This window comes from Lutjanus erythropterus, chromosome 10, assembly GCF_056507025.1.
Source record: "Lutjanus erythropterus isolate fLutEry1 chromosome 10, fLutEry1.hap2, whole genome shotgun sequence".
Classification (NCBI taxonomy): domain Eukaryota; kingdom Metazoa; phylum Chordata; class Actinopteri; order Lutjaniformes; family Lutjanidae; genus Lutjanus; species Lutjanus erythropterus.
In genome coordinates this window covers 38,807,284-38,834,663 of record NC_139326.1, presented here as the reverse complement: position 1 = coordinate 38,834,663, position 27,380 = coordinate 38,807,284, and the positions used below count along the sequence as shown (strand labels likewise).

At 39.1% G+C, this 27,380-nt stretch overlaps 1 protein-coding gene across 3 annotated transcripts; it reads left to right on the top strand.

The window, feature by feature from the left end:
• The first annotated feature begins 621 nt into the window (after positions 1 to 621).
• On the top strand, positions 622 to 21,357 carry man1b1b (mannosidase, alpha, class 1B, member 1b). Of its 3 annotated transcripts, XM_084729263.1 has the most exons (16): positions 622 to 961; positions 1,106 to 1,212; positions 2,260 to 2,330; positions 2,808 to 2,927; positions 4,911 to 5,019; positions 5,340 to 5,458; positions 7,737 to 7,870; positions 8,287 to 8,396; positions 8,605 to 8,784; positions 10,271 to 10,419; positions 10,805 to 10,993; positions 13,307 to 13,497; positions 15,424 to 15,544; positions 16,924 to 17,118; positions 17,389 to 17,520; positions 20,484 to 21,357. In XM_084729263.1, exons 3-16 carry the CDS (start codon positions 2,301 to 2,303, stop codon positions 20,688 to 20,690), a joined length of 1,986 nt encoding a protein of 661 aa, XP_084585389.1. In that variant the 5' UTR covers positions 622 to 961; positions 1,106 to 1,212; positions 2,260 to 2,300; the 3' UTR covers positions 20,691 to 21,357. The 3 variants fall into 3 exon arrangements, with proteins under 3 accessions (XP_084585389.1, XP_084585391.1, XP_084585390.1); XM_084729264.1 differs by lacking the exon at positions 2,260 to 2,330 and having other exon boundaries at positions 625 to 961; XM_084729265.1 differs by lacking the exons at positions 1,106 to 1,212; positions 2,260 to 2,330.
• Positions 21,358 to 27,380: the final 6,023 nt, after the last annotated feature.

The following is a 27,380-nucleotide window of genomic DNA, read 5'->3' as shown; positions in this document are numbered from 1 at the left end:
AAGAAGAACTACAGGCTATTTCAGCTTGGATTTGTAGTCTCTCTGGGTAGCCAGGGGGTGTGCTAGAAGAGTAATTTTGTCACCTAACACCATGTTTTGGCCCACAAACTTATAGCTATATGGTAGGGAGGTAATCAGAAGCTTGCATGCAATGCATTCTGGTACAAAGGGACTTTTTCTTGGTCAATATAGCACACACAGGTGAATTTATTGCTTCATTTGACTACATTTACCATCAACACTCAGTGGACAGACATGAAAATTGTCAAATGTTCCCTTTAAACTCATGGCTGACCTACAGTTAATACCAATATAGTTAATATAAATATGTATAAATCACATTTTATTACAAGTATTACAAATCATTTACACCAGTTAACTATTACTAACATTTCAGTGGTCAAGAGACCTGTATAAAGTTGAAAGATGGCAGTGTCAAGGCCAAATGGCACTATGTGGATCTGAAAAATTTGGTATTCTTTAATAATTTTAACAATGTCATAAAAATGATGGGGGGAATACTGACAGTTTCAGAATGGCTAGAACCGGAGTTTAAAATTTTAAAAAAATATATCGAAACGTTAACATTTAGAGATCAAAGTAGTCACAAGTAGTGGTAGCAGGCTAATAGGTAGTATTTACGATATTTCGAGAAGTCCGTGAACGCAGCAGGAGTGCATCAGTATCACAGTTGTTGACAGTGAGCAGCAGCATTGAGCAGCATGACAGAGTGAGCTACAAGTGGATGAGATTCACTTAGTGCATTTTGAATAGTCTGTGTATTTATAGTTCTAAAATGAGAAGTTTCGGCTCCGTGGATTTCTTTCGGTATTAATTAAATGTTTGAAATATGAAGAGACGCGCGAGGTTGTTTCAGTAACGTTGAGCTGACCGGACTGTTCCCTCCTGGGCTGGATCAGACTGCACATCTGACAACTGTCAGCGCTGGATACTTTACAAGGTAATGTCTGTTACATATTTTAATTTTTGTGGTCGTTCATTAATAAGCCATCAGCAGAATGTTTTATTTTTTTAAAGAGTGTTTTAAGGTGTATTAATACAGAGGTCGACTCTTTACCCGGTGTATTGATTGTGTTAACGTTAGGCCTCAAGCCATGCCTCGGTCCACAGTGGGGCTGTGAAGCCGCCAAAACGTTACTTCAAGCCAGTGACGCGTAGGCGAAGTAGCGGGGTTTACCTCTTGTGTGAAAGGTAAGATAACGTTAATAACAGTCAATGATTTGCTATGTAATATCTCCTGTTGAAGTTATATCGACTGGATAATTTATGTATGTCGTTGCTTCGCTTACATTTAACTGAGCCTGTTGATTAAACACCTGGCGGTGTGTGGTGGCGTATGCAGATGTGATGGATGCTACAAAGCTAGACTAGCCGTGCTGTGCTAACCACCAACATTTCTGATGACATTTCCCCTGAAATGAAACAACACGAGCACTGGTAATGTTACCGAGCAGTAGGAGTACAGAGGAACGAGATGGTAGCAGGTTGTAACCTCTGAAAACCTCTTAAGTCTTCCTTGTAAAGCCAAATGTGTGTAAAGTGGAGCGAAACTCTTCATATCACACAATTGTGGTGTTAGTTTGTAATTATAACAGAACCACACTTACATTTACCCACCAGGCTTACATGCTAGCTTTATCTTGTTCCCCGGATTGCTTGGAGCTGGGTCACAGTTTGTTTCTTTGGCTCATTTTTGAAACAGCCTTAACAGCCTCTAAACAGAGGGCATTAATCACAGCTGTTTCATTGGACATCACAACTCTATTACATGCCTGTTAAAGTTAGTAATAGAGCTGCAACAATTAATTAATTGTTGCATTTAAATTTAAGACATCATCTTGGGCTTTGATCAAAACATTTCGCTATATTCTGACATTTTATGGACCAAAGTCAACCAAACAACTAATCAAGAAAATAATCAACATCAATGATGAAGATAATTGTTACTTGCAGCCCTATTCAGTAACACATCTAACATTACTTTCATGTTTCAAAATCTAGTTATTGCATCAGTAAATCAGTCAGTGCCTCCAAAATGAGAAGTTTTGTCCTGTGAACTCTACAGCTCAAAACGCTGACATGTAATTCGTCCATGGGATTGACTGCAACGATTAAGTTACCGTTGCAGCTCTATATACAGAGAACAGAAAATTCACTGTATGCAACACTATGAGTTTTCATCTTGTTAGTCTGGCCTGAGACTTTCATCAGCATCACATCTGATGTTTTCCCTTGCAGTGCTCAGGGGGGAAAATCTCCTTGTGTGATGCAACCAACCCATGCAATTATCACCTGTGATGTCCTCACAAGTAGTATTCGTTGCATCTTACACACGTCTCGTCTCCTTGTTCATTTCTGCAACTTGGAATCACAAATATTTCATGTCATAGATATTTGTGAAATATATATGTATGTCTAACAGACTTTGATAATTGAATGGATCATTTTGCATATGATGGTGTAAACAATGAAAGAATGTTTAGAAGTGAAGAACATGAACCAACTCTTTAGGTTCGATCAGTAAGCCATGGTTATTGTGCAAATAGTAGACAACTGTGCTTTCTCTTTTGCACATGTGTGCAGTTTGCTGGAGTCATTGAGAAATTGAAATCTGGTATGAACAACAAACTAACTGTTCTAAAATTTGAACTTATTGCTATGAAAAAAATAATTCATGAATTGAGCTAAAGTGAATGGGGGAAAGCTGTAATATCCCTGCACCTGCCACCTCCATCCAGCTCTCCTGTTACTCACAACAATACTCTTCATTGTGCCTCTTCCTCCAGGGCTGGGTTACAGACATGCACCAACCATCTCGACAGGACTATGTATCTATAAGCTTTGCTGGACAAGGCAGTGGAAGTTACAACAACAGTAAGCAGTGGAGGAGGCAGTCCTGCTGGAGGGTAAGTGGGTCTCATGTAAGAGCTGCTCATAAAGGCGTTTTCCTTCCTCCTCTCGTCATCACACAGTGGTTTCACACCCAGTGCTGGCTTTTTTATTCAACACTTTTTAGCCAGTAGTAGTCTAGTTTGTCTTCTTACAGTCCGAACAACAACACTGTTGGGCTTGTGGATGATCCACACAGCTCAGTTGAGATGCATGGTCAAATATTCCTTGCTAGTAGATAAGTAGGTCTTTAGATAGAAGTTACCTGGATATAAATTTAGTTCTCTGATTCAGGAGTCGTACGGGCTCTGGAAATCCCTTGAATTTGAATGTAGTGTTTTCAAGGTTTGAAATGTGCTTGGATTTATATCAAGTGCTTGCAATTTCAACTGCATTATTTTCATAATGGCTACCAGACTGAATAGTTCGCTTTAGATGAAGACATAAAATGAGTTAAATATTGCTCCAGACAGGTTGTATAGGATGCCAAGTCAGACAGACAGCTGACACGTTTTCTTTGAATTTGTCACCCTTTCCTAGAATGCTATCACAAAACATAATTTTGGTTGTATATCACACAATAGCATCAAATTTAATGTGATGAAGAAGTGAAAATATCATTTTGAACATAAGCTGTTAAAACCTACATATTTTGCTGTTGATGCTACTTACAATCTCTGCATCTTTACCACCCAATAATATTATGATTTTATTTAAAATGTATATAATTCAAAATGTAAAAAAGTGTTAGTTGAAAGCAGGCCAAAGGGGCTGCCTCAGAATGGATATACCGTGACAATTTCATTTTTTAATGTGTTTTGCATATTGTATAGTATTTGTGTACTATTAATTCTGAACGTATTATATATATTACTAAGCTGAGTTTAGAAGTGGAATGATGGTGCTGTAACAGAATATGTGTATGCAGGGCTGTTACTCCAGGCTCTGGGTCAGGTGTGAATGGGGAGCTGAATCTACAATGTCAGCACAGCAATCTGACTCTTCAGAGTGTGGTAACATTAGGTCTACATTTACATGTTGGTGTATAATGTGACCAAAAGTGTTATGTCATTGGTATAAGCATGCACACTGCCGGGAGGCTTATCAGGGTTGAACAGCGTTGGTATTTAGACATGTTCAAATTGTACAAGGTTTGAATTAAAGTGACAGTTCACCCCAAAATCAAAAATACATATTCTTCCCCTGGTCTGTAGTGTTAATTATCATCTAGATTTTTCGAGATATTGGCCACGAAGATGTCTGCTTTCACCACAAACACTAAAAAACCAGTGTCTCTTTCCAAAAATCATGACCCAGTTACGCAAGATAATCCACAGACCTTGTTGTGAGCTGTTGCATTACTTTCTTTCTGCGGTAGAATCTATGGGAAGTACTTCAGAATCTACCCAAACTACTTTCTTTTCCACTGGAAAGAAAGTTGTTTCAGCATGAAACTGCTCACAGCAAGGTCTGTGAATTATCTTGAGTAACTGGGTCATGATGAAATGTACTTTTTTGGTGCTTTGAGCACCACAAGCTGAGTGCCATCTAGTCCATTATATTGGTAAGAAGGCAGACATCTCTACAGCCAATAACTCCAAAATTCTGCAACTCACACCAGAACTACAGGCCAGGGGAAAAATATGCATTTTTGATTTTGGGATGAAGTGTCCCTTTAAAAGTGAAAGAAGCTGCGGCCTTCATTGAAAAATGCTCAGGTAATTTAGCCTCTTAAAACCAGTAAAAGCAATAAACAATAGCAGTTAAATTAATGGTATAAAGTAGAAAGCAGAAATGAAATTGGGTCTTAGCTGTGCTGCACCTCCTCAGTACAAAACAGCAGCACTAAGTCTATTTGTAGCAGCACTAGACTTGAGTGATGAGACCTGTCAGTTGTTTGGTCCAGAAAAAGCCTGCACAGGTGAAACAATAGAATTTCTCCCAGAACTGGATAGAAGTTGACATTATTCTCCATCTTTCTCTCCTCTGTGTGCCTGCAGAAATGGAAGCAGCTGTCCCGGCTGCAGCGGAGCCTCATCCTTTTCTTCCTCGTCCTCCTGTTCATCTGTGGAATTGCTTCCTATCCTGCTGTTAGTGAACACCTCAGTGGTAAGGGTCTTACACATTAAATATACTATTATATCCCACCAGTCTGAGCCACTGGCATGTTGTCAGAACCTTCAAGAATGACTGATGAGTGTTTTGTCTTTGTTAAAGGTAAAGTTGAGACGAGTAAGCATATTAATCTTTCATCAGTTTGACAGGGGCTCTTGTGGGCTTCAAATCCGTGACCTTCAGTAACCATTAGGTCTGCCATCCTTGTTCCTATGTTATTACACTACTCTAATACTTTAATACTAAATCTGTGTGTGTGTGTGTGTGTGTGTGTGTGTGTGTGTGTGTGTGTGTGTGTGTGTGTGTGTTTTGAGGCCTTACAGATGGAGAGCAGGATACAGACAGCAACAGCATCCTGAGGCCTGTAGTCCCACATGCGCTGCCAGAGCCTGTCAAACAGGCCCCACCTCCACTGCCAGAACAAACCTCCCAGGTTTCTGTATCTCTCTTTCTGTTCTTGTTTCTAAAAAGAGTGGAGCACTGGCATCTTTGGAAAGTGTGGACATTTTTCCTTTCCTGAAAAGTGTTTTTATACCCAGTCAGTGTTAATCTGGATAGACAGAAGTAGGACAATTTGGGGTGATTTTTAAAGAGATAGCCCAGTTTTGGTGTATGAGGTATTAATTTGTAGTCATTGTATTACCTACAGTAGATGGTGGTCAGTATGCCCCCAGTTTGGAGAAGCAGCAGGAGTACTGCTGTAGGAAGCTAAGCCATACTGCTGTGTGTGGATAGGGTCAGCAACAGCATGTACCTTAACAACCTAAAACAGTCAATATCATTTTAAGTGTATGCTATATTTATTTACTTGCATATTCTTCAAAGTAAATTTGCTGGCTTTGTCAAAGGAGTCTGATGGCTTTGCAGAGAGCAGTATTTGGCATATACAACATTAGTTTGCTGTCAGAAAAGGCTGTCTGACAGCAAGGTGAAAATATTCCAGTTATCAGGGATGAAACAATCCCATCCTTGCCAAAATCGGCATACAACCACATACAACCCCACCTCAAATAATCCAGAGTATTGGTTTATTGTAGTGAGAAAACTATTTTGTAGATATTCAAGTTAGTGTCCCAGTGTGTTCAGAGTTGGAGTTAGGTCATAGGATGACATTGTTTACCATTTCCCTTTTGGCATCAGATAGTTGGGTATCAGCACTGGACTGGGGAAATGAAAGGTTTATCTTTCTGAGCTGACTTCCTCTGTACTGCTGAATAGACAATCTGGTATTTCTCATCCTGATGGCCAATTCCTCAGTTACAATAAATAATGTCTGTAAAATATATTGTTCCTCAAAATTGCATGGAAAACATGTAGGGAAACTTTTTTTTTCTTTATGTCACAACTTAACAACTAGAGCAGTTCAATAAATGTCAAATCCAAGAATATACATTTTCTATTGACAATCCTGTCAATCTAAGCTGCCTCACATAAACAACAAAACCATAAAGATCCAAGGCTGCCTGCTTAAGACTGTAGATAATTTTAGTCTCAGAGTTAAAAGTTAAAGTAGATGATTTGAGTGGCACCTGTTAGTTATTTTAAGCCTTTCCACCACTATAAATGGATTTCTAACAATAGGAAGCTGCAGGGCAGGACTCGTAGGAACAAGATTTGTAATCTAAAATTGTCCTTGTTCCTCTTTTGAAGAAACATCTGCAGTGAGCTGAAAAGCTCAGTATTGTCAGTACTTAGCAGTGGAGGCCCAGTCCATGTTGGAAGATATACTGTGATTCTTGCAATATGTGAATTTGCAAGAGGAGGTTGCACTTCAACAATGGGATTCTCAGTGGGTGTTAGACCCAAAATTTGGTGAGCATATTCTGAAAAATTGAAAAGGCAGCACATCTCAAATCTTCAAGGAGGACAAAATAGTCACATTTCACTTATTTATTTTTAACAATATGGTCATATATTCAATGCCAGTTCATCAATATTTTTAAAAAAGCACATTATCTTCCTCACCTCTCGTGGTATCTCCTCATACAGATAAATTTGGTTCTATCAAATGATACCGATGGTTAAAAGTGGGGATGTTAAATGATAATGTCAATTTGGTGTATCTGGATGAATTTCAGGGAAGAATTGGGGATACTTATAAATGCTAAAAAATCAGGCTTTGTCTAAATCTTTTCAGTGAATTGTAAAACCTCTCAAGAAGTACAGATGGTATGAAGTGAAAGCAGCATTTTCTGAAAAACACCAACCCCCATCCCCTCATGCATTAAGATAAACAAGAAAGAGAAAATACATTTAAAACAAAAACAAGTCAAAGAGGGATTAATATTATTATAATTATATTAGGAAATTGGAAGAAAAACTATTTAGGTTGGTGTTTAATCCTCTTCTGGGTCTGGTGAGCTGTACAAGGGATCATCATTGATTTTGTTAGTGCTCAGTTAGATGTAGTTTGGTAAGTTGTGGCTTGAGTGATTGCCACAGTAAAAGTGCATTTGTGTGCACTGTTGCCATGCTTATCTCCAGTTGCCCTGGTTGATTTCACAATTTGACAGGAGCAAAGTCCTAATATAAGACTCCTGTCAACCAATCAGAAACAAACACTGTGTAATTTGTTTAATTTTGAGTTTTCCTTTCCCAAACTTAATGACAAAAATGTATTTACTGCACATTTAGTCTGTCATGGTAGTAATTTCTTCACAAGCCATAGTTGACTTATAAAAGCTTTTTGTTTATGCCATCATTTGCCACAGAGGAAATTATCCAATAAGAGAGGACCGCCTGTCCTTCAGAATCGTCTTCAGAAGAAAGGGAACGCTTCAGATCCAGTGGTTGAGAAAAAGGCAGCTGATAACAAGAAAGAAGGGGAGGAGGAGGGAGTCATCAGGTGAGACTCTGTGTGCCACTCTGAATGTCAGCACAACTAATCTTAGGTTTTTTTATACATGTTTTAGAGCTGTAACAATTATTTGATTATTGATTAACTATTAAATTAATTGCCAACTATTTTTATAATCAGTTAATATTTTTGAGTCATTTTTAAAGTGAAAAAAGCCAGAATTCTCTGATTTCAGCTTCTTAAATGTGGATATATTCTGGATTCTTTACTCTTATATGACAGTTATCTTAGTATCTTGTTTGTGGACAAAACAAGACATTTGAGGACATCACCTTGGGGTTTGGGAAACACTGATCAGCGTTTTTCACCATTTTCTTACAAATTATCAACAGATTAAGTGATAATGAAAATAATTGTTAGTTGCAGGCCTAATATGTTTGTATTATTTGTTACTTATTCCTCAGCTGGCGTGGGGCGGTGATTGACACTGAACAGGCCACAGAAGGCACCAAGGATGAGGAAAACAATGAGGATTCACCTGCCAACCCAAAAGCCAAATCATCAAAAGAACCAGGTATCTGCTGCACTTCTAAAAAATTAAAAACAATTGCTTCACAGTTTTAAGAAATCAGACTGTACTAATGTTACCATGAAATCTAATTCCCACTTTAAAGTATAACTGTAATTTAGTAAGCGGAACATTTCAGCCACTTGTTTGTGAATCACTCTGTAAACTTGGATGAGATAATAAATAGACATGTGGTGTGTATTTTGTCTTCTAGAAGTCAACAGGCTGGAGGCGGTGCGGGAAGCTTTCAGACATGCATGGAAGGGTTATAAAGACTTTGCCTGGGGCCACGATGAGCTCAGGCCCCTCTCCAAGTCCTACGGCGAGTGGTTTGGCCTGGGTTTGACGCTCATCGATGCCCTGGATACCATGTGGATCATGGAGCTTAAGGAAGGTAGACTGGTCTTTTGTCATCCATCTTTGAACTTCTGCCTCTTGGGTTTTTATTGCTGTCAGAAATTTAAAGCATACTGGAGATGAGTCGTACCAAATACTCACTTCCAGTATGTTTGATTTGTTTGGACAGTTGGGAGCTCGCAGTGGGTGGCAGTTGTAGTCAGAGCCAGTTTCACAGCAAAGAAAGGTCAAAATGTATCAAATCGTCAATAAAACCTCAAATCCCTCCTGCAGCATAAACCACTTCTCCACCACTGATCAGTATGTTTAGGATGTTCCAAACACTCAATTTGGCCACAACAGAGCTAAATACAATACACAGTGTCACAGTCTCCTCTCCTCATTGCGCTAAGTTTCCGTCAAATGTATCATATTTAATGACTTCTTACAATGAAAACAAAAGCAATGACAAAACATTTCATCATAGTGAGCTGAGTTCACATTTTTCATCTCATTTTAAAGGTACTATGTGAAGTCATCTCCATATATGAATCACTTTTTAATGCCAATATGTGAACAGATTGTCACCTGTGGCCTTCCCCAACTGTCTCACTTGCCTATAGCAACGTGTGGACTGATTTCATATTAGAGCCCTTTCTCAATATGCGTTCTTCTCTGTACTTGTGTACTTGAGAAACATCATCAGTCTCAGTCCAAGTACTGTTCCAATTCAAAAGTCCGCATCTCGCCAAGAACAGTCAAATACCCGGATGTGTTCTTGCCCCGCCCATTTTATCAAGGATGCATCGAGTGGTGACTTGTGTGGACTTGGGGCAGCCACGTATCCCAGAATGCATTTTGTAGCAACAATGGCAGAGGAGAAGACCAACACCTTTAAGTTACAAGTGTCGAAATACTACTGTTTTAGTATCACAGAATGCAATTTCAAGATTATTTTATGTGAGAATGTAGACATTAAAACTTAAAATATGTGGTCAATTCATCACGATAGCGCGTAGTTTAAAATTTGCTTTGAAGTTTTTGGAGATTTGTTGTCCTGCTAACGGGACGGCCAGCATACCTCGCCAGCTGGCAAGATGACCGGGCTGTTAGCATTCATGTTACCCCGCTAAAAACAGCCTTATCCCGGCATGGCGTTTTGAAATTGGCCGCTGGCTCTGATATCTCTGTAGAAGTAAAACGAGATATAATTCATTTTCCGCACATTTAAACCAAAAGATAGAGGGTTGTGTTTTATATCATATTTCGTTTTATTTCAAATACACAATAATGCTGAAAATAACTGGAAGTGAGTAAGCCAAGACGAGCTGAGATGGTGACATCATCAAGTACGCTACTGGCCCAATAGCAGAATGACCATCCTCCCGTCCTCGAGAGACTGTACTCCCAAGTCGAACTTGCTAAGTCCGAACTGCCAAGTCCGTAAGTCCGAACTTGGCGTACTTGGTATTAAGAAACGGCTTAGGTAATTTACAAATGATTCTGGATGTATTTTTTTTAAATACTGTAATGTTGTGTTTCAGAATTCGAAGAAGCAAAGAGCTGGGTAGCCACAGAGCTCACGTTCAACAAGAACGTAGATGTCAACCTGTTTGAAAGCACCATCCGAATCCTGGGAGGCCTGCTGAGTACTTACTCTCTGACTGGAGACGCGCTCTTCCTGGACAAAGCTGTGAGACAACGCATGTGCTCTCATTTCAAAACATTTAGGTCCTTATAAAAAAGAAAAGGACATAATCACATGTAAAGAATGTAGATAGCAGCATCTTATCCATGTTCTTCTACCAGGAATTGTGCAGATGGAGGTGTACCTTGCTTGGTATTTCTCATTTTCTGTAGCTAACAAGAAGAACCACCATAAGATTAATATGTCTTGCAAGATAGTGGAGCAAAAACAACAGTGTGACCCCAAGTGGCGAAGACAGAGTGGGCAGTACTCACCTATGTATCACCTCTACACAATGAATATGAGTTTTTGCCATAGGGACAGAGGTGTAGGGTAGTGCATGCCTTCCAGCTGTAAATGCCTTCATGTAACCTGCAGTGTTCCTCTGCAGAAAGACATCGGCTCCAGGCTGATGCCAGCCTTCAACACCCCGTCCAAGATCCCCTACTCTGATGTGAACATCGGGAAAGGCACAGCTCACCCCCCTCGCTGGACCTCAGACAGCACTGTGGCGGAGGTTACAAGCATCCAGCTGGAGTTCAGAGAGCTCACCCGCCTCACCCAGGAACCACAGTACCAGGTAACTGACTGCTGATCCAGGGTCTGCCCAGAAAGTTTCAAGAGTGGTACTTAGGCTCAACTTTCCATTTGTAATATTGCTCTTAAGTGTTTCACTGGCATAACAGCCTCACTGGGCTGTTAGCATGGTTACAGATATACAACATTTGAGAAGTTAGCTGCACTACAGGCTTATCATCTTGTGGTTAACAAGAGATGTGCCACTTTGAAACACAAGAAGTCTTGTTAACATAGTATGTGTCTTCATTCATAGAGCCAAAAGGATTGCCCTTAAAGCAGGTTTTCAGAAGCCAAAGGGAAAAACACACAGATTCTTTTAGCTTTAAGATGTATTTTAAATGCCAAATGCCCAGGCGGCTATAGTCCTGACTAGTCAGTCAGTCATTGAAACAGTCAAATCTCACCTTCCATCTTTAATTTGGTTGCAGCAGCACCTAAAACACAGTAATGTGTAGTCATACATTTGACTCTAAGGACAAAACACATGAAGCTTGTGACCCAGTTTTGCTGCAATTACTGCAGCCCAGAATGGCTGAATTTGATGCAGGTTTTCTCACAGTTTTCTGACAAATTACTAATTTTTTTGCAGTAAAGTAGTGTAAAAATCACAGAAACTCATAGTATGATTATGTAATCATAATTTGTTATTGGTAGTACAGTGATCCTCAGTAGTTTTAGTGTATAATAGAGATGCACCAATACCATTTATGGGGTCCGATACTGTGCGCATGTACTTGTACTCATACCACCACACCCTGCTGTAATGTTAAGAAGGTAGGTTTGGTGACATGTCTGTAACGTCTGCACCAGCAGGAAACTATTTCAATTGACAGCTCAGGTTTATGGCACAGAAATGAAGCATCATAATCTGGGTTGTGATTCAGTCTAGATTGAACCGGTGCCATTGGCAACGTGTTTTGGTACCCAACACTAACAGTGATCATTAACGTGGACTTTTTTGGCAGATGTTTTTTCTCACTCTTTCCTGCTGTGCCCATCCAATCCCTAGATGCTTCATTTCACCTTCTAGTTTCAGAGCTTCACCACAAGTGTGTAATACGCACAGGGTATTGCTGTTGACCTCCTGAATCACACCCCCATCCATACAGGCACATTGATTAATCAGTAGGTGTTAATGAAATAACAAGGTGATCCCTCACTGGCCTCCCATTCACATTTTGTTGAAGTATACTACCCACATAGATGTGCTGCTGCCAGGATTTATTTCTGCCTGCTGCCAGCCATCCCTGTGACTTGGCTCATCCCCTTTCTAGAAATATTGCAAGAATATTGGAAGGATTAGTTAAATCTGTGCTCATTGTTTCAACTGCAAAATGGAGCACAAATTCAAAGGGACTGAGGGTGTATGAAATGTTCTTGCTAGAGTGTAAATAATACTATATAGTGTATCTAACAATGCTTCCTAACATACAGTCAGTGATCAAACTCTAAGTCAGCCCTGTTCTGTATAGTTGGGAGAACGTTTACTTACTTGAAGCTCCCAGTAGTTTTCCTTCCATATCTCATCCTTTTTGAGGATAGTCAAAAATGAACTGGTGGTGGTGGTGATGGGGATCAAATGAGATGTGCACTGCTTTTCAACTTCATACCCTGCTCCATGTCCCTATGGAAAGCCTTGTTCATAAGTTATACAGTGTTTAGTTAGGAAAAAAGTAAATGTACTCTTTTCTGTTAGGAAACCAAACCTTTATGGCTGCTCATGAAACAAGTTTGCAGTGACAGCATGAAAATTAAATTCTATAACGTTTATCGACTCATTTTCACTTCTCATTCATAAAGGAGACTAAAACACATGGGAACATAGGAGTATAGGTAGCACCAGTTAGTTTGTTTCCTCTTGGGCTTATAGAACATGTTCCAACTTTCTGCATCGGATACAATGGCCACAATTGGTAAATTCAAGATATCTACGGGTTGGTTTGACAAAGCCTGTTTGGCTAAAGAGTCAAAATGGGAAAAGAAAGTTGTATGGTCTGAAAAGTCTCCTTAGAAGTCTGGAGATTTGAGTGTGGAAACATCTGGAATATAATTGAAATTTAAAATATGCAGGAACCTGTGTATTATTTTGTGTTGATTGTTCACACCTACTTAAATGCTAAAATAAATGTAAAAAAAAAAAGAGCCAGAGAAATCATATGTATATTTTTATATGACTAAATGGATTAATTAAGGTGAGTGGTGAAACTCTCATGGTTAATTAATCTTATAATCTAGGATTGTTTCTTTTATGTCAAGTTACTTTGAGTGAGTAAACAAACATCTGAACTCCTCTGACCTCTGACCTCACCTTCAGGCTGCGGTGGCTGAAGTCATGAAGCAGGTCCACAAGCTGGACGGTAAGCTGGACGGTCTCGTACCCATGTTCATCAACACAAACAGTGGACAGTTCACCCACCAAGGCATCTACACACTGGGAGCCAGAGCAGACAGCTACTATGAGTACCTGCTGAAGCAGTGGATCCAGGGAGGGAAGAAGGAGGACCAGTAAGTCACACCTCACAAACCCAGTATTCACTGTCACATGTAAAATGAATAAATATGAAAGCTAAATGTGCAAGTAAGTGCCCCAACTTGCTATTGCTGACAGCCATTTCCCAGATCATGCAAGTGGAGCTCTCATTTTTAAATGTTTTTCTTTCCTTTAATTGGTTTCGGTTGATTTTAGTTTAGTAGCTGTCAAAATCAACTCACAGGGACTTGATACTTGCTCAGCATAGCTTATGTATCCTAATGAAACACGCGTCCGCTCTGTTTTTCATTAAAACAACTTAATTTTAGAGTTTGAATTCAAGATGCACTGATTGGGAATTTCACAGCTGAAAGTTAGTTATCTCATCATTATCTGAATGTGTTTGTAGCTGATATGATTCAGTAACAATAATATTAGTTTGAACTGTGTCCACATAGCTTCCCCCCCCCGCCCCCCGAGTGTGAGCAGCTTTTTTTCAGTTTGTTCCAATGAGGACAGAGTATATGTGTCAGCATGCTACCACTTAGAGAAAATTTGTTCTGTCCATGTCAGACAAATGTGTCATAACAGAGACAGAAAAGCCCACTGGTGGGAGCAGGTCAGTCAGGCACTGAATGTTGCTGCTGAGTGTTGTACTTTTATCACTCTACATGCTCTAAACTTGTTTGTAGCTGTGCAGTCAACCCTCTGTTCATGTAGCATTAAGTTAACGTATCATAGTTAATGTCCAACCCACTCACAGCGTTTTATTCTCTTACCACACATATGCTTCATCTCAGTGGAGCTGATCAGTAGTTTTCAATTGTGGTAGCTGAAGTTTCATCCTGGTCTAATACACAGTTTATGGCTGTGATATTTCCTTCACACTGTGTGCCGTGTTTGTGTGTTGCTATAGTAACGTACAACACAAGGCTTTTTTGTTTGTGTGGTCATCACTTATTTTATTTGCATCTAATTGAAACACCCATACAGTCCTGAACCCCTTTCACACATGCACAGGCACTGTGCATTTATCCAGACATTACCCTGAGGATCTGTATGTCTGCATATTTAGACCCGGACTTAACCCTGTAAGCTCCCTAGTCCTAAATCAGGGTGACCCTTATGTGAATGGAGCAGCTCAGTGTTCGGAGCCAGTGGGTGGGTGTGTTGATGATTCTGTGCTGTAAGCAGCTGCTTGCTCATATCATTTAGTTTTTGTCAATCAATATCAGCCTACATGCGGCTAATATTTTTTTTTAGCTCACGTTTTAATGCTGTTCTTCAGTTAGATTGTTAAGTCACAGTGTACCATTGGTATCACTCCTGCAGGCAGGCAGACTGGAGTCAGCTGATCTCAACATCCCCCACTGTATATATAGATTTAAAATGGACATTGACTCAATATTAAAGTATAGTAATATCAGCCAGTGTCAGATGTAGAGATGGGAGTGTTCATGGTGTTCTGTCAGCACTGGATGCAGTTAGTTACTTTGGCTGTGTCAGTGGATTGCTGAAAGATTAATAAAGTGGAACAACACTCCCCTCCAGACACTCTGCACCGCTTGAGGGCACAGGCTTAGATTAAGCAGCTTTGAATGTCTGAATTATTTGTGTGAAGTGTGTTTTTGTGTCACTTCAGGGTTTTGGCCTACATTAGTTGGCATGTTGGATTCAAATGGGAATACATTTGATGTTCAAATGTCAGGCACTGAATTATATATCTGCTCTGGAGATATACAAAAGATCTTCATGTATCTGTAACCAAGATAGGGAAGTATCATCCTGAATACAAGAGTTGCATGTCTTCACTCCACCAGCTGCACCCTCTGTGGGCACTGTGGGTCTGATTCATTTCCCTATTCATTGTCAAACATAGAATGCTGTTCTTCCTGAAATGACTGTGTGTGTGTGTGTGTGTGTGTGTGTGTGTGTGTGTGTGTGTGTGTTTGTGATTTTAGGCTCTTGGAGGACTACTTGCAGGCAATAGAGGGTGTGAAGAAGAACCTGTTGCAGAAGTCTTCACCTAACAGCCTCAGCTTTGTGGGAGAAGTCTCACATGGACAGTTCAGCCCTAAAATGGTCAGTCTTATCGAAATCCAGCCTCCAGGTTCTGCTGCTGCTCTGTACTCTGTTAATCTCAGTTCATCTGTTACCCTGCAAATGCAGATTAATTTTAATGTTCCCTCTTGTTGACTAAGTTGGTCTTAAAAGGTGAGTAAAAGGTTGTGTGGTAGTGTTATGTTCAAACATGAATTTATAGCCTCTAACACCTACAAACTGCGTAAAATCCATCACATCACCATTCAATATTTAGTCCCTTTTGCAAGTTTTGCAGCCAGCCACTGTAGGTTCTCCTACTCACTTGGAAGGGGAGGAGGTGAGGTGTTTTTGCAATCTGCAAGCTCACAACTAGATGGCACTAAATCTTACGTACTGGTCCTTTAATTAGGAAACAAATGGGGGCAATTACACTTGCTTTTTCCTGCATGTCCCAGTGCAAGTTATTATTATTCAAAAAGTTCAATTTCTCATGTTTATACCAAACCAAATTTAATGAAAATCTGTATTATTAGATGACTGCAGTCAAGTTTGAAGTGAAGTCTGGATCTGTCAATAGACATTGTATTTGTTAACTAGTGAAACTCTCAAATTTGGCATTTGACATTCAGCAGTGACCAATGAGGTACATGATGGCATGGATTCAAATTAGTCGACAACTACTTGATAATTGATTCATCGGTTTAAGTAGTAAACATCCAAATTCTCTGATTCCAGCTTCTTAAATGTGAACGTTTTCTGGTTTCTTTACTCCTCTCTGACAGTAAACTGAATATGTTTTGGTTGTGGGCAAAACAAGACATTTGAAGACGTCATCTTGGGCTATGGGAAACATTTTTCACCATTTTTAACATTTTATACACCAAACAACTACTTGATTTATTGAGAAAATAATTGTCAGATTAATTATTAGTTGCAGCCCTAGGGGATTTATTCATCTTGTACTGTGCCTAACTTTGGTTGCTCATAACTTGTTTGGTATAGAATTAATGAGACCAAACTTTTCTGTGGATGTCAGTTTTTGTTGTTGCCTGCAACAGACTGTGTAAGCCTTGATTTTAACCTAGCAGTTATTGATGACTTGTGGCCCCTACCAGCCACTTATGAGGAGTGAGTCAGCAGTCTGAATGAAACAGAACACTTAACAAAATAGGTTTTTCAAAAACAGCGAATCACCACAACCGTGAGAGGACATACAGCCATAAATATGCACAAAAATATCAGGCTGATGGGTTCATTAGTAGGATTAGCAGATAGAACAGACTGTTACATTCACACACACACAACCAAATGCATGATCAGGCTTAAGCCTGGCATATAGGTAGTAATTGAAGTTGGTATGAGGGACCACAGCTGTCTGTTTACTCTCTGTTGTTGTTGTTGTTGTTGTGTTCTTTCAGGACCATCTAGTGTGTTTCCTGCCAGGAACTTTGGCTCTCGGTGCCCACAACGGTCTGCCTGCTGATCACATGGATCTGGCCAAGCAGCTAATGGAGACCTGCTACCAGATGTATGCCCAGATGGAGACTGGCCTCAGTCCAGAGATCGTCCACTTCAACATGCATCAAGGCAGCACCCGAGACATTGACGTAAAGGTAAGTAGAGACAGTGATGTAAGAGTGGGAACAGAAAGTCTGCTTCAAATTGTTTTGTCGTTTAAAACCTCTTGTACCTACAAACTAATCCAGTGTCATTCTTGATTGGCTAAGGATGTAATGGAAGATGTTCGGAAATACAGAAAAACTGTGAAAGTAAATGTGACAGTAAACTGTCCTGCAAAAGTTTAGGTTGAGATTCTAAATGATGTTTACACTACGATGTGGCTCATAAGTTTTTGTTTGTGTCTCCTCTGTGTCCTCTGATAGCTTGCAGACAGACACAACCTCCTGCGACCAGAGACTGTGGAGTCTCTCTTCTACCTGTACAGGTTCACCAAGGACCACAAGTACCAGGACTGGGGCTACGAGATTCTCCAAAACTTTAACAAGTACACCAAGGTCAGTAAAATAGACTGATCTGTCTCTATCAAATGATGTGAGGTTCAGTGTCTTTAGTTAGACGTCTGCTCTGACAAATTCATATGAAATGTAGGTCTGTTGTTTAACGAACAGCTGTCTGGGGTTTGGTAACACCTGCCAACATGTAGCCACATTACACAGCTATGGTCTGCAAACACCACATGGAAAATACATTAAAGAAAGCAAGACAATAGTCCACCCACAGAGCCACTCTTTTAAAGCTAACTTTGTTTGTGTTGATTAATAATTCTCATGTCAATCTGAACCTGGCGAGGTTGGTTGTTTTTAGATATTTTGGTGATGACAGAAAGCAGCACCACTAAAATGGTGTTTGTATTAATACAATACATATTTTAGTGCATTCCTGCAAAGAACCTTGAAATATGGTGGGCAGGAATGGGAATTCATACCAACAGCAGATAAATCATTGCAGACTGCCCAAAGGATCTTGTGTCTGATTAAGTCTGGAAGAAAGAGTCAAATGTTTTAGACAAGACATTTTTGCCCATCCTGTCAACACTTGAGTAACAGATACAGTACAATTTACATCTTCAGTTTTAGTAAATACAACATTTGTCAACCCAGGGCTCGACATCAACCTTTGTCAGCCACTTGCCCTTCAGCTCTCTTCAGGCTCTAAGTGTTTCTCTGTTGCTGTTCTCTGCTGTTGCTCGTCTTTTTGTACTACTGGGTAAACTCACTGAACAAGTCTGTCTCTGAGCTGCGGCTTTCACTTGTTCTTCAAAGACAAGCCAAATTAAATCACCCAAAAAACAACCGGCGATGGACTTATGCTGTGTTTGAGACGTCCAAGATCGGAATTTCCTGGTTGAAATTCCCAGCTTCTTGCCTCAAAGCGTTCCAAGTGCTGAAGCCAAAAGTAAACAATAAAACATGGCTGACTGTGACGAATTGAGTTTGTCAGATGGCATTATACATTTTGTTTTCTACTACTTAATAACATGGGCAATATATTAAGACATAAACTTACATGCAGGTTTTATTATATGATGGTATCTATTAGGGCTGGGCGGTATGACAAAATTTTCATATCACGTTTTTTTTAAAACTCATAACGGTTTCACGGTATTTGATGGTATTTTTTTTTTTTTTTCATGCAACAGTGTTCTTACCCACATTTTCTTCTAATGAGAAAAGAATTACTGCAGTTGATTGGCTTTAAAAAGCCCGTTTTACTGTCATAAGGACTGTATCAGGTTTTTTTTTATGTCAAGACACAGGTAAAAGCATGACCCCTTCAAAGTATGGTTACCATCACATGGCAGGGACGACTCTACAATTAAACATCCTCATCCACACTAGTCGGCACCAGAAATACTAGTAGTTTAAAATATTTATCAATATTTCATTCATGCACGATGCCAGTTTTCTGTTGCCTCTAAGATTTTATGCAGCCGCACGCCACTAGTCGGGGCTGCGGCTCTGTCAGACAGCAGCCCCTCTCACCCAGCGCATATGAACAGATCGCTGTGGCAACTCCGGATGTTTACATCAGCAAAGTCGGACAGATGAATGTAGACTGTGACAGAATAAGCTGATATATATTCACTCGACTGGATAAACATGTGACCGCATTAAGCACAGACATGGACATAAACCTGCAAGTGGAGCTGCTGCTGCTGCTGCTGCTGCTGCTAGCACTGCTAACGTTAGCCACACTGTGTGTCAGGCTGGCAGCTAACGTCAGCTCTGGGTCCTCTACCTGCAAACACTGTAACCCTCTTCGGTCTGGAAGGGTGAAGCATTTATTGAGCTGTTGTCATGTTTTGTACATTAATGTGTAAGGCTTGTATTGCACAGCACAAAGTAGTGCACATTTCAGCGGCATTTAAAGTACGATTTGGTGATTGTAGACTGTGATTAACGTCTTCAAATGACTCTTAATTAACACAGTATTTTTTTTCAGACAGTGTTTAACATTATAAATTAAAAAATTCAGCTAAATTTTAACTGCTTTCTGATTGTTTTCTTAGTGTTAGACTACTCGACTAGTCTAAATAGACATGGAAATTAGTTGCCAGGAACATCTCTAGAGCGCACACTGAAGCAAGCACACCTGTGGTGTTGGTGTGCAGCAGTGAAATGGGTCCCCGCTGAAACACTTTCCCGCACATTCCGGATGTTGTTTGGGCTATTCACCGGTATGGCGGTATATGAAAAATTCATATCATAACGAAAATCAAGACTGGTTTTCGGTATGAACAGGTATACCGCACAGGCCTAGTATCTATTATCTTATGTTTCAGTGGGTGCTACCATGATTGTGTGAAATCAGACAATGACTTCTTCATGAAGTCAGGGTTGATGGAGTTCATGAGTAGGAACTCATTTTTTTCTATGAGGAGATAGGAAATAGATGATGTATTTGTCCAATTGTTCAACCTTAATAGGTTCAATAATGTTAGTTAGCGAGGGCGCAAAAAAAGAAGCTAGTTTAAACTTACGTAGTTTTAAATTTGCACGTCTGCTTTTCTTCAGAAACTCCTGGCAGGTCAAACAAACTGTGTCCTCAGATCCAAGAAAACTTTTCAGACCAACTCTGTAGGAATTTCCTTTGCCATTTTGTTTCGTAGCCCTACACCACTGGTGTTAGTTCAGCCTTTTTATTCTTGAATTGCTTGTTCTGCCTGGCAAAGTGCCAACAGCAACCAATGCCAAAATGTGGCAGGAGGAGCATTTTAAGCCAAAAACTGAATGGTCGCTGGTTATTCAGTTGCATACCATAATACTGTATACCTTGGCACCCTTGTAAAATGTCAGGAAGGTATTAAAAAATAGATACCACCCAAGCCTACCAAACACAGAATTTACTTGCCCTGGGCAAGCAGGCTACCATTAATGATGAGCCCTGGGTTTAGTAAATAACCCCTCTTATATTCTAAAATACAGCGAATAGATTGTGTGAATGTGTTTCCCCTCAGGTTTCCTCTGGCGGCTACACCTCCATCAACAACGTGCGTGACCCGGACTACCCGAGCCCCCGAGACAAGATGGAGAGCTTCTTCCTGGGAGAGACCCTGAAGTATCTGTACCTGCTCTTCTCAGACGACCCCAACCTCATCAGTCTAGACCAGTATGTGTTCAACACTGAAGCTCATCCCCTGCCTATATGGCCTTCCACTGTGTGACACACTCTCACACACAGTAATTCAAATAGCAGGTAAAACTGCACATATAAACACAACAATCATCTCAGGGTTGGTCTAATACCAAGATAATTCCTTCATCTTCTGTCTCAGTGATGTTGTCGGATCAACAATCCTGAACACAGACCACAGATGGAAAAAGCCTCCTTTTTACTATTTGAATCAACTGTTTGCTAAGCGCTAATAGCCATGGAAAAATGACAAGAGCCTAGTTAAGTTTGAGACTACGCCTTGTTTATTTATTTGACTGGTCGTTTTCATTGCATGGACTCGTGGTAGTGACTGAAATTATGCTGGAGGAGCAGAGGACAATTTCTGTCCTCATGACCTCCCAGCATTTAAGAAAAACCTGACTGTGACTTGAATCAAAGTTGTCTTAATCACACATTATGAGGATGAGAAGAAGTGTCGGGTTGGACTGATACAGGTGTTGGAAAGCTGATACTGACATTATCAGTTTAAAGCTGCTCACAGCTTATATTTTGGTTACAGCTGTGCACATTTTATTTCTAACAAAAATGGCAACATGTCAGAAAAACAATCTCTGTAACATTTTCAAGCCTTTTTTTCACCCCTGTATTGTATTCTTATTACCAGGGCTCAAGACTAACAGTGTCCCATAAACAAAAAGATTTTTTGTGTGTATGACTATCACTGCAGCAAGCGCCGACTATAACGGAGCGTACAAAAAGTTTACAGTCACTAATAAATATACTTCATTACTTAAGCTGGGGACAGTTCAGAGGAAAAAGTATTTCGAGTTTGGAGACAGTTTACATCTGTGTTATATTTTACCAAACATATGTCAGAGATGAAAGTAACCACATGAATTTACTCTGGAGTGAAGTACAATAGCTGAGGTATTTTTTACTTTGTAATTAATGGCTATATATACTTTTGTTATCAAAGTACTTTACATAAATTAAATATGAAACAAACAGAAACAGCATTAAACTCAAAATAAATGAATAAATAAAATGAATGTCATTATTTCCTCAACATATTAATGTTTTTAGGACTGTAACTAATGATTATTATTTTCTTAACATACCAATAAGTTATTTGGTCCATACCAAGTCCGTAAATGGTGAAAAATGTTGATCACTGTTTTCAACAGCCCCAGATGACGTCCTCAAATGTCTTGGAATAAAGAAACCTGAAAATTGTGGGAAGCTGAAAATATTTTTTTAATGAAAAAAATAAGTGATTATCAAAATAGTTGCCGATTAATTTAATATTTGGTTAATAATAATAGTCCTTGTAGCTCTAATGTTTATATTATGCCACAGTTAAATACAGATGATAATAAAAACAAAGTAAAGAAACAATATTTTGATTTTAGGATGGCTTACATCGCCTTTGGAAAGGCTAACATTGTTTTTGGGGACGCTGGTGACAGAAGTTAGTCTGGAGCCCTGCTCGTTACAGTGGAAAGGTTTGTAAAACATTCAACCCATTGTGAAACAAAGCCTGTATCTGCCCTGGTGGTCTGACCACAGTGCAGTAGGTTGGTCGGCTTCGTAGCAAAATGTTCCCCATCAGCAGCCAGCAGCCGTCTGAACTGAAACCAACTGCTGCCTACTGCACCTACAACCTCAACCTGACCGCTCCGCTCCGCTGACATGTTTGAACAGGAGTGTGACTCTTGCAGGGACACAAGAAAAAGCTAATTCCTCATCTCACTGTGTGTAATATAGTCATGAAGTGGTCCAGCTAGAACTATTCTGCCATCCCTCCTTCCTGACAGGGCATGAAAGTGCCCTCAGTCCATGCATTTGCTGTCCTATTCTGCCTTCATGTCACACAGGAAATGTAACTTTCTTGATCAAAAAGCCACTTAAGGTCAAAGAGGAAACCTTGGTTGGAAAGTCACACTGACCAGAGGGCTGTAGTATGAAGGAAGCTCAACACAGCCAGGCTTTCTTTGCATGAGCTGCTCGACAAAACCTAAAACTCCAGTCAGAGATAACGGGTATCACGACAGTGGTTATGAACTTGCTTTGTTAACTCAGGCTTTCTTCAGACTCTTACATAAAAAGGGGCGTTTGATGCATTATTTGACGCATGTTCTGTACAAAGTGAAGTGATCGTGAGCTGCCCACTTCAGTCAAGATGAACAAGTCATTATACTAAAGAGCTGTGGAAAATATAAAAGACAAAAAAAATCATGGCAAAAAGCAACACTGTCGCTTCAGATAAGGCAGGAGAAGAAGAATGGCGTTAAAAGATTACTGATCAACTCTGATCAAATGCTGCCATTTATTTCTATCATAGCAACTGCACATTAAACATTTAAACATAGAGCAGATGATGCTGTCGCTCCAACACGGTCATGTTATGGCAGAGACGTGTAGAACACCTCAGTTTTGGGCCAAATCCAAATAAAATGAGTGTAACTGATTGAAGATTTTCCATAATAAATATGAGAGACCAATCAATTTTCTATTCAGTGTCCTGAGCTGCAGTATCCCTATTAATAGTATTAAATAGTAAACAGTAGTAGTATTCAAAGTGGTCTGTAGTTGCTTTGTGTTAAGTGTTAATGACGTGAAGCAAACGGGGAAAAATGACTGCACCACCAAACAAGTGTGATGCAGACAGTTTGTGCTGCTGTTAGATTTCTACATTACACAGCTTTGTTTGAAGATATTACAAATGTACCGCTCAGCTGCTTTTCATTTGTAACGTCTTCCTTTAGTTTCTAATTTATATTGCTCATAAAGAACTTCGTTAGGAAAATAATTAGAGTGGCGCCTTTCACAGCTGATTTAATCTGACATTTAGAACGTAACCTGCTCCTGACCAGATTATGAGTTCAGTATCAGTTACCATGGAGATCTAGGTTACAAGAGAGCCACCTTCTTGACACTGAAAACTCTGACTTTACTCTCAAATTGAGACTCAACATTCCTGCTAACACATTAATCTCCCTTTGTAATACAGCCCTCAGTCCTACAGTGAAAGAGAGTCTGCAGCTACAAAAATTTAAGACAAAATATTTATTATAGGGTTTTTTCTGATATGATATATACCAATAATTGTATGTTAGAAATTTTCTTCCTTTCCTTCTGATACTTAAGTGAAAGAACAGACACATTATCAGCTCAATGTATGAAACAGTCCCTGCAACAGATCTATGATAGATCTCTGTCTTAATAAATGATTCAGTAAAGCAATTAAATATGACTAGGAACATCACAGTATCAGATTTTCACGACATGGTTATTGAGACCAAAAGAATAACAATATCAGTGTGATATCTATGGAAAATTAAAATATATATATGTGTGTGTATATGTATATTTATATAGACACACACCCTATGTAGAATCCTATGTGTGGTGGCTGGTGTAGGATGACTGGTTGCACTTGCTTTTGCTCCATTTCTTCCTGTGTGACATGAATGTAGCATCACTCTGTACTTGGGACTCCGATGACCTCGGTCTGATTCCAGTTGTTGCCAAGCTGCAGATTTACTTAAAAACTGTGAAGCTTTTGTTTTGTGGGGACAACGGGTTCTTGGCATCAGTGATTTTTTTTTTTTTTTTTTTTTTTAAATAAGTTGAGCAGCTGCTCGTTCCACAGAATGTTCCATTTCTTTGTTCTTTTGTCATCTTCCTCAGTAAGGTATAGAGTACAATTGTTTTCAGGCGAGAGAAATGAATTGAGATTTTAAATATAAATTTAGCGTAATATATTGATTTGTAGTGTATATTTGAAGGTATAATTGCAGCTATCTTAATAGAGTGAGCTCTCCTTGTGTGTTTTGTTTAGTTAGTGCAGTAGTAGCAGCTTCAGAGCAGCTTGCAGTCATTCCTGTAAATATTCCCAGTTTACATCACAGCTCTACTTGTAGTTGTTTATTTTACATGAATTTGTATTGAGACCAAACTCTTGTATATTCTGTGCATTTTTTCCCTTTGTGTTGTCTCACATGTGCCTTTAATGTTGCTTCAGACAACATTGAAATCTGTCTGCTAACGTCCATTTCTATCCATTCAAGCTGTTTTTACATGTGCATATGTTGCTGATTTGCTACTGCATACGGTCATTGTGATCACAGCAAATAGGACTATTTTTACAGTAGGACAATTAAATAAGGATTGATATATAACCAGACTGTCCCTCAAAGCAATCAATAACTTTACATGTGTATATGGCAAGCCCTTTCAACACTTGATCAGTAGTGGTAATAGCAATTGTAGCAATTGATTTTTGGTTAGTTAGAATTCCAAGCCAATATATCTATAATGTAATTTTAACTTTAATTAAAGATATCTACAGTTAATTTCTCACTATTCAAAGTTTTAATTATTGGTATCACAATTTCACTAATGGTTCATTGTGGATATCTGATACTTAATTACAACCAATCAACTTTTACCACTGGCTTCTATTCAAACTCAGTTGCAGATATCTGTAAATCACATTTGACGTTAGAATTTCAAGTCAAAATGTCCCTGTAGATCTCTTCAATGTCCATCTCATACATTGATATGTGGGATTTATGGAGAACACAGCTGACTGTAAATGACATTTCCACTCGTCACAATCCTTGTTCAACATGTGGAAATTCGGTTGCAGAAATCTGATTATTATTCTTATAAGTGACAAATTACTGATGATTAAAGATATCTGTAAAGCAGTTTTAATTAGTCAAAATATAATTTCTACATGTGAAAATATATTTTACATTATTTATTTTAATGTCAAAATTGTTGCAGAAATCTTAAATTAACATTTCAATATGACAAAATGGCACTCGTGAAAACTGAACTGCTACGAGTCATCCCTATTAAGTAAGTGTTGAAAGGACTTGACATAGTTTGTACTTAAATCCTGCCTACAAGGGCTCTGTGTGATCCCTCCCTGGATGTATTTCAGTATAATTCCTGAGCCAAAGATACACTGAAAATCTAGTTAACCATGGTTTTTGATTCTATTTGGGATTTGAATGATGAAAAGCCATTTCTCCAAAGCCAGGTCTTTCAGGAAAAACTAACAAAGGAGATATTTTCAGTGCTTTTGATAACTGTTTCATCTGTGTGGGTTTTGAAGACTAGTCTTAAATTGTTTGGATCAAAGTTGTCAATGACTCACTTCTATTTTAGTTGCAGCCACTGAGCAGGAGGCTGCACACAGCTGTGACAATACGGAACAGAGATTTCATTGTGTTGTTCATAAGTTAATTTGTAGTGACACCATCAGAGTGCACATGAAAGTGTACTTCAACCAGAGTGGAAAGATTCAAACCTCACTGAGACCAATATATACTGTAAAGTGCAAGAGAAAGGCAGCTGTGATGCAGGTTTTACATCATCACATACTTGGAGATAAAAGGCTGGTGCTCCATCTTGGAAACAGCTGGTGTAGTCATCCATTTACAGGGCTCCTAAGGAATTATGGGTACTGAGTTAGACCTTTTTTTTTCTAGGACTTTAGAAGTTGTTACCGTGTGAACATACACTGCCATTTTCTATAATACTTTGGGTAAAATGATCTATGGTTATAATTATATGGCCTAGACAAACATGTAAGTGTCCAGTTTTGAAACATTTGGAAATTGCACAGAAAGTACATGTGCAGATACTGGTGCAGTTACTCATGGACTATGGTTGTACACCCACTTCTTCATCTTATGTTCAATTTATTGTAAATATTATTTGAATGTAGAAAGTTTGTGACTATGGTCATCTTGAATATTTGATTTGAGTTTACAAAAACACGCAGACTACAGTCTAGTTGGCGAGTGATGGTGAATTGGATCAATGTTTTTTTTTTTTTTTTTTTTTTTCAAAATTTCTCAAACATACAAAATGTATTGTTGATATCACCTGGTGTGTAATAAATGCTGGATCGGCTTTAATTTTGTAAAAAACAAAAAAACAAAACAAATGTAGTAATTAAAGAGATTTTATTAAACAGAACATCTGTCGATCACTGACTCGGAAAATATGAGGTACTTCTGCACAGTCAGTGAATTACTTCTAGTAGATGGCCCTTGACACCGTATTGGACAGGGCAAGACTGACCTGTGACAAATATGTATAACGGCGGGAGCTGTGTTTTGTTCTGGATAAAAAGCACTTTAATGTTTAGTTCTCAACCGATTGCAGGGACTTGTTTTTATATTCAAGGGTTCAAATGACAACAGTCAAATTAGTCAGTGAGATGTCTACATATGTCTATGGTCAGCATGTCCCCAGTCTGGAGAAGCAGCAGGAGTACCAGTGTATGCACAATAGACCACTACTGTTTTGCCAAAGGAATCTACTTGCTTTGCAATATTGGGCTTTTTTTAAAGGTGGTCTCCCACCAGAAAAGGCTGTTAGATTGCAGGGTAAAGCAGTGATGATACTCTAAATATAGTGTACACATAAACAGATTATTTTGTCCACAGCAGCGCATTGCTCAGCTTCCTACACTGGTACTCCTGCTGCTGCTTCTCCTACCATCTACTGTAGGCAATACACTGACTATGGGTAAGTATTTCACAAAACACACAAAGAATCCAGACTGTCCCTTTCAAAATATGCCCCTGACCCAATCCACACAATATTAATACTAAAAATTATATAGTATACACAGAAGAACTGAATTAATGAGTCCAGTAGAACTGAATTAATGAGTCCATCAAGAAAATTTAGTGGCAAAAATTTTGACAATCATTCA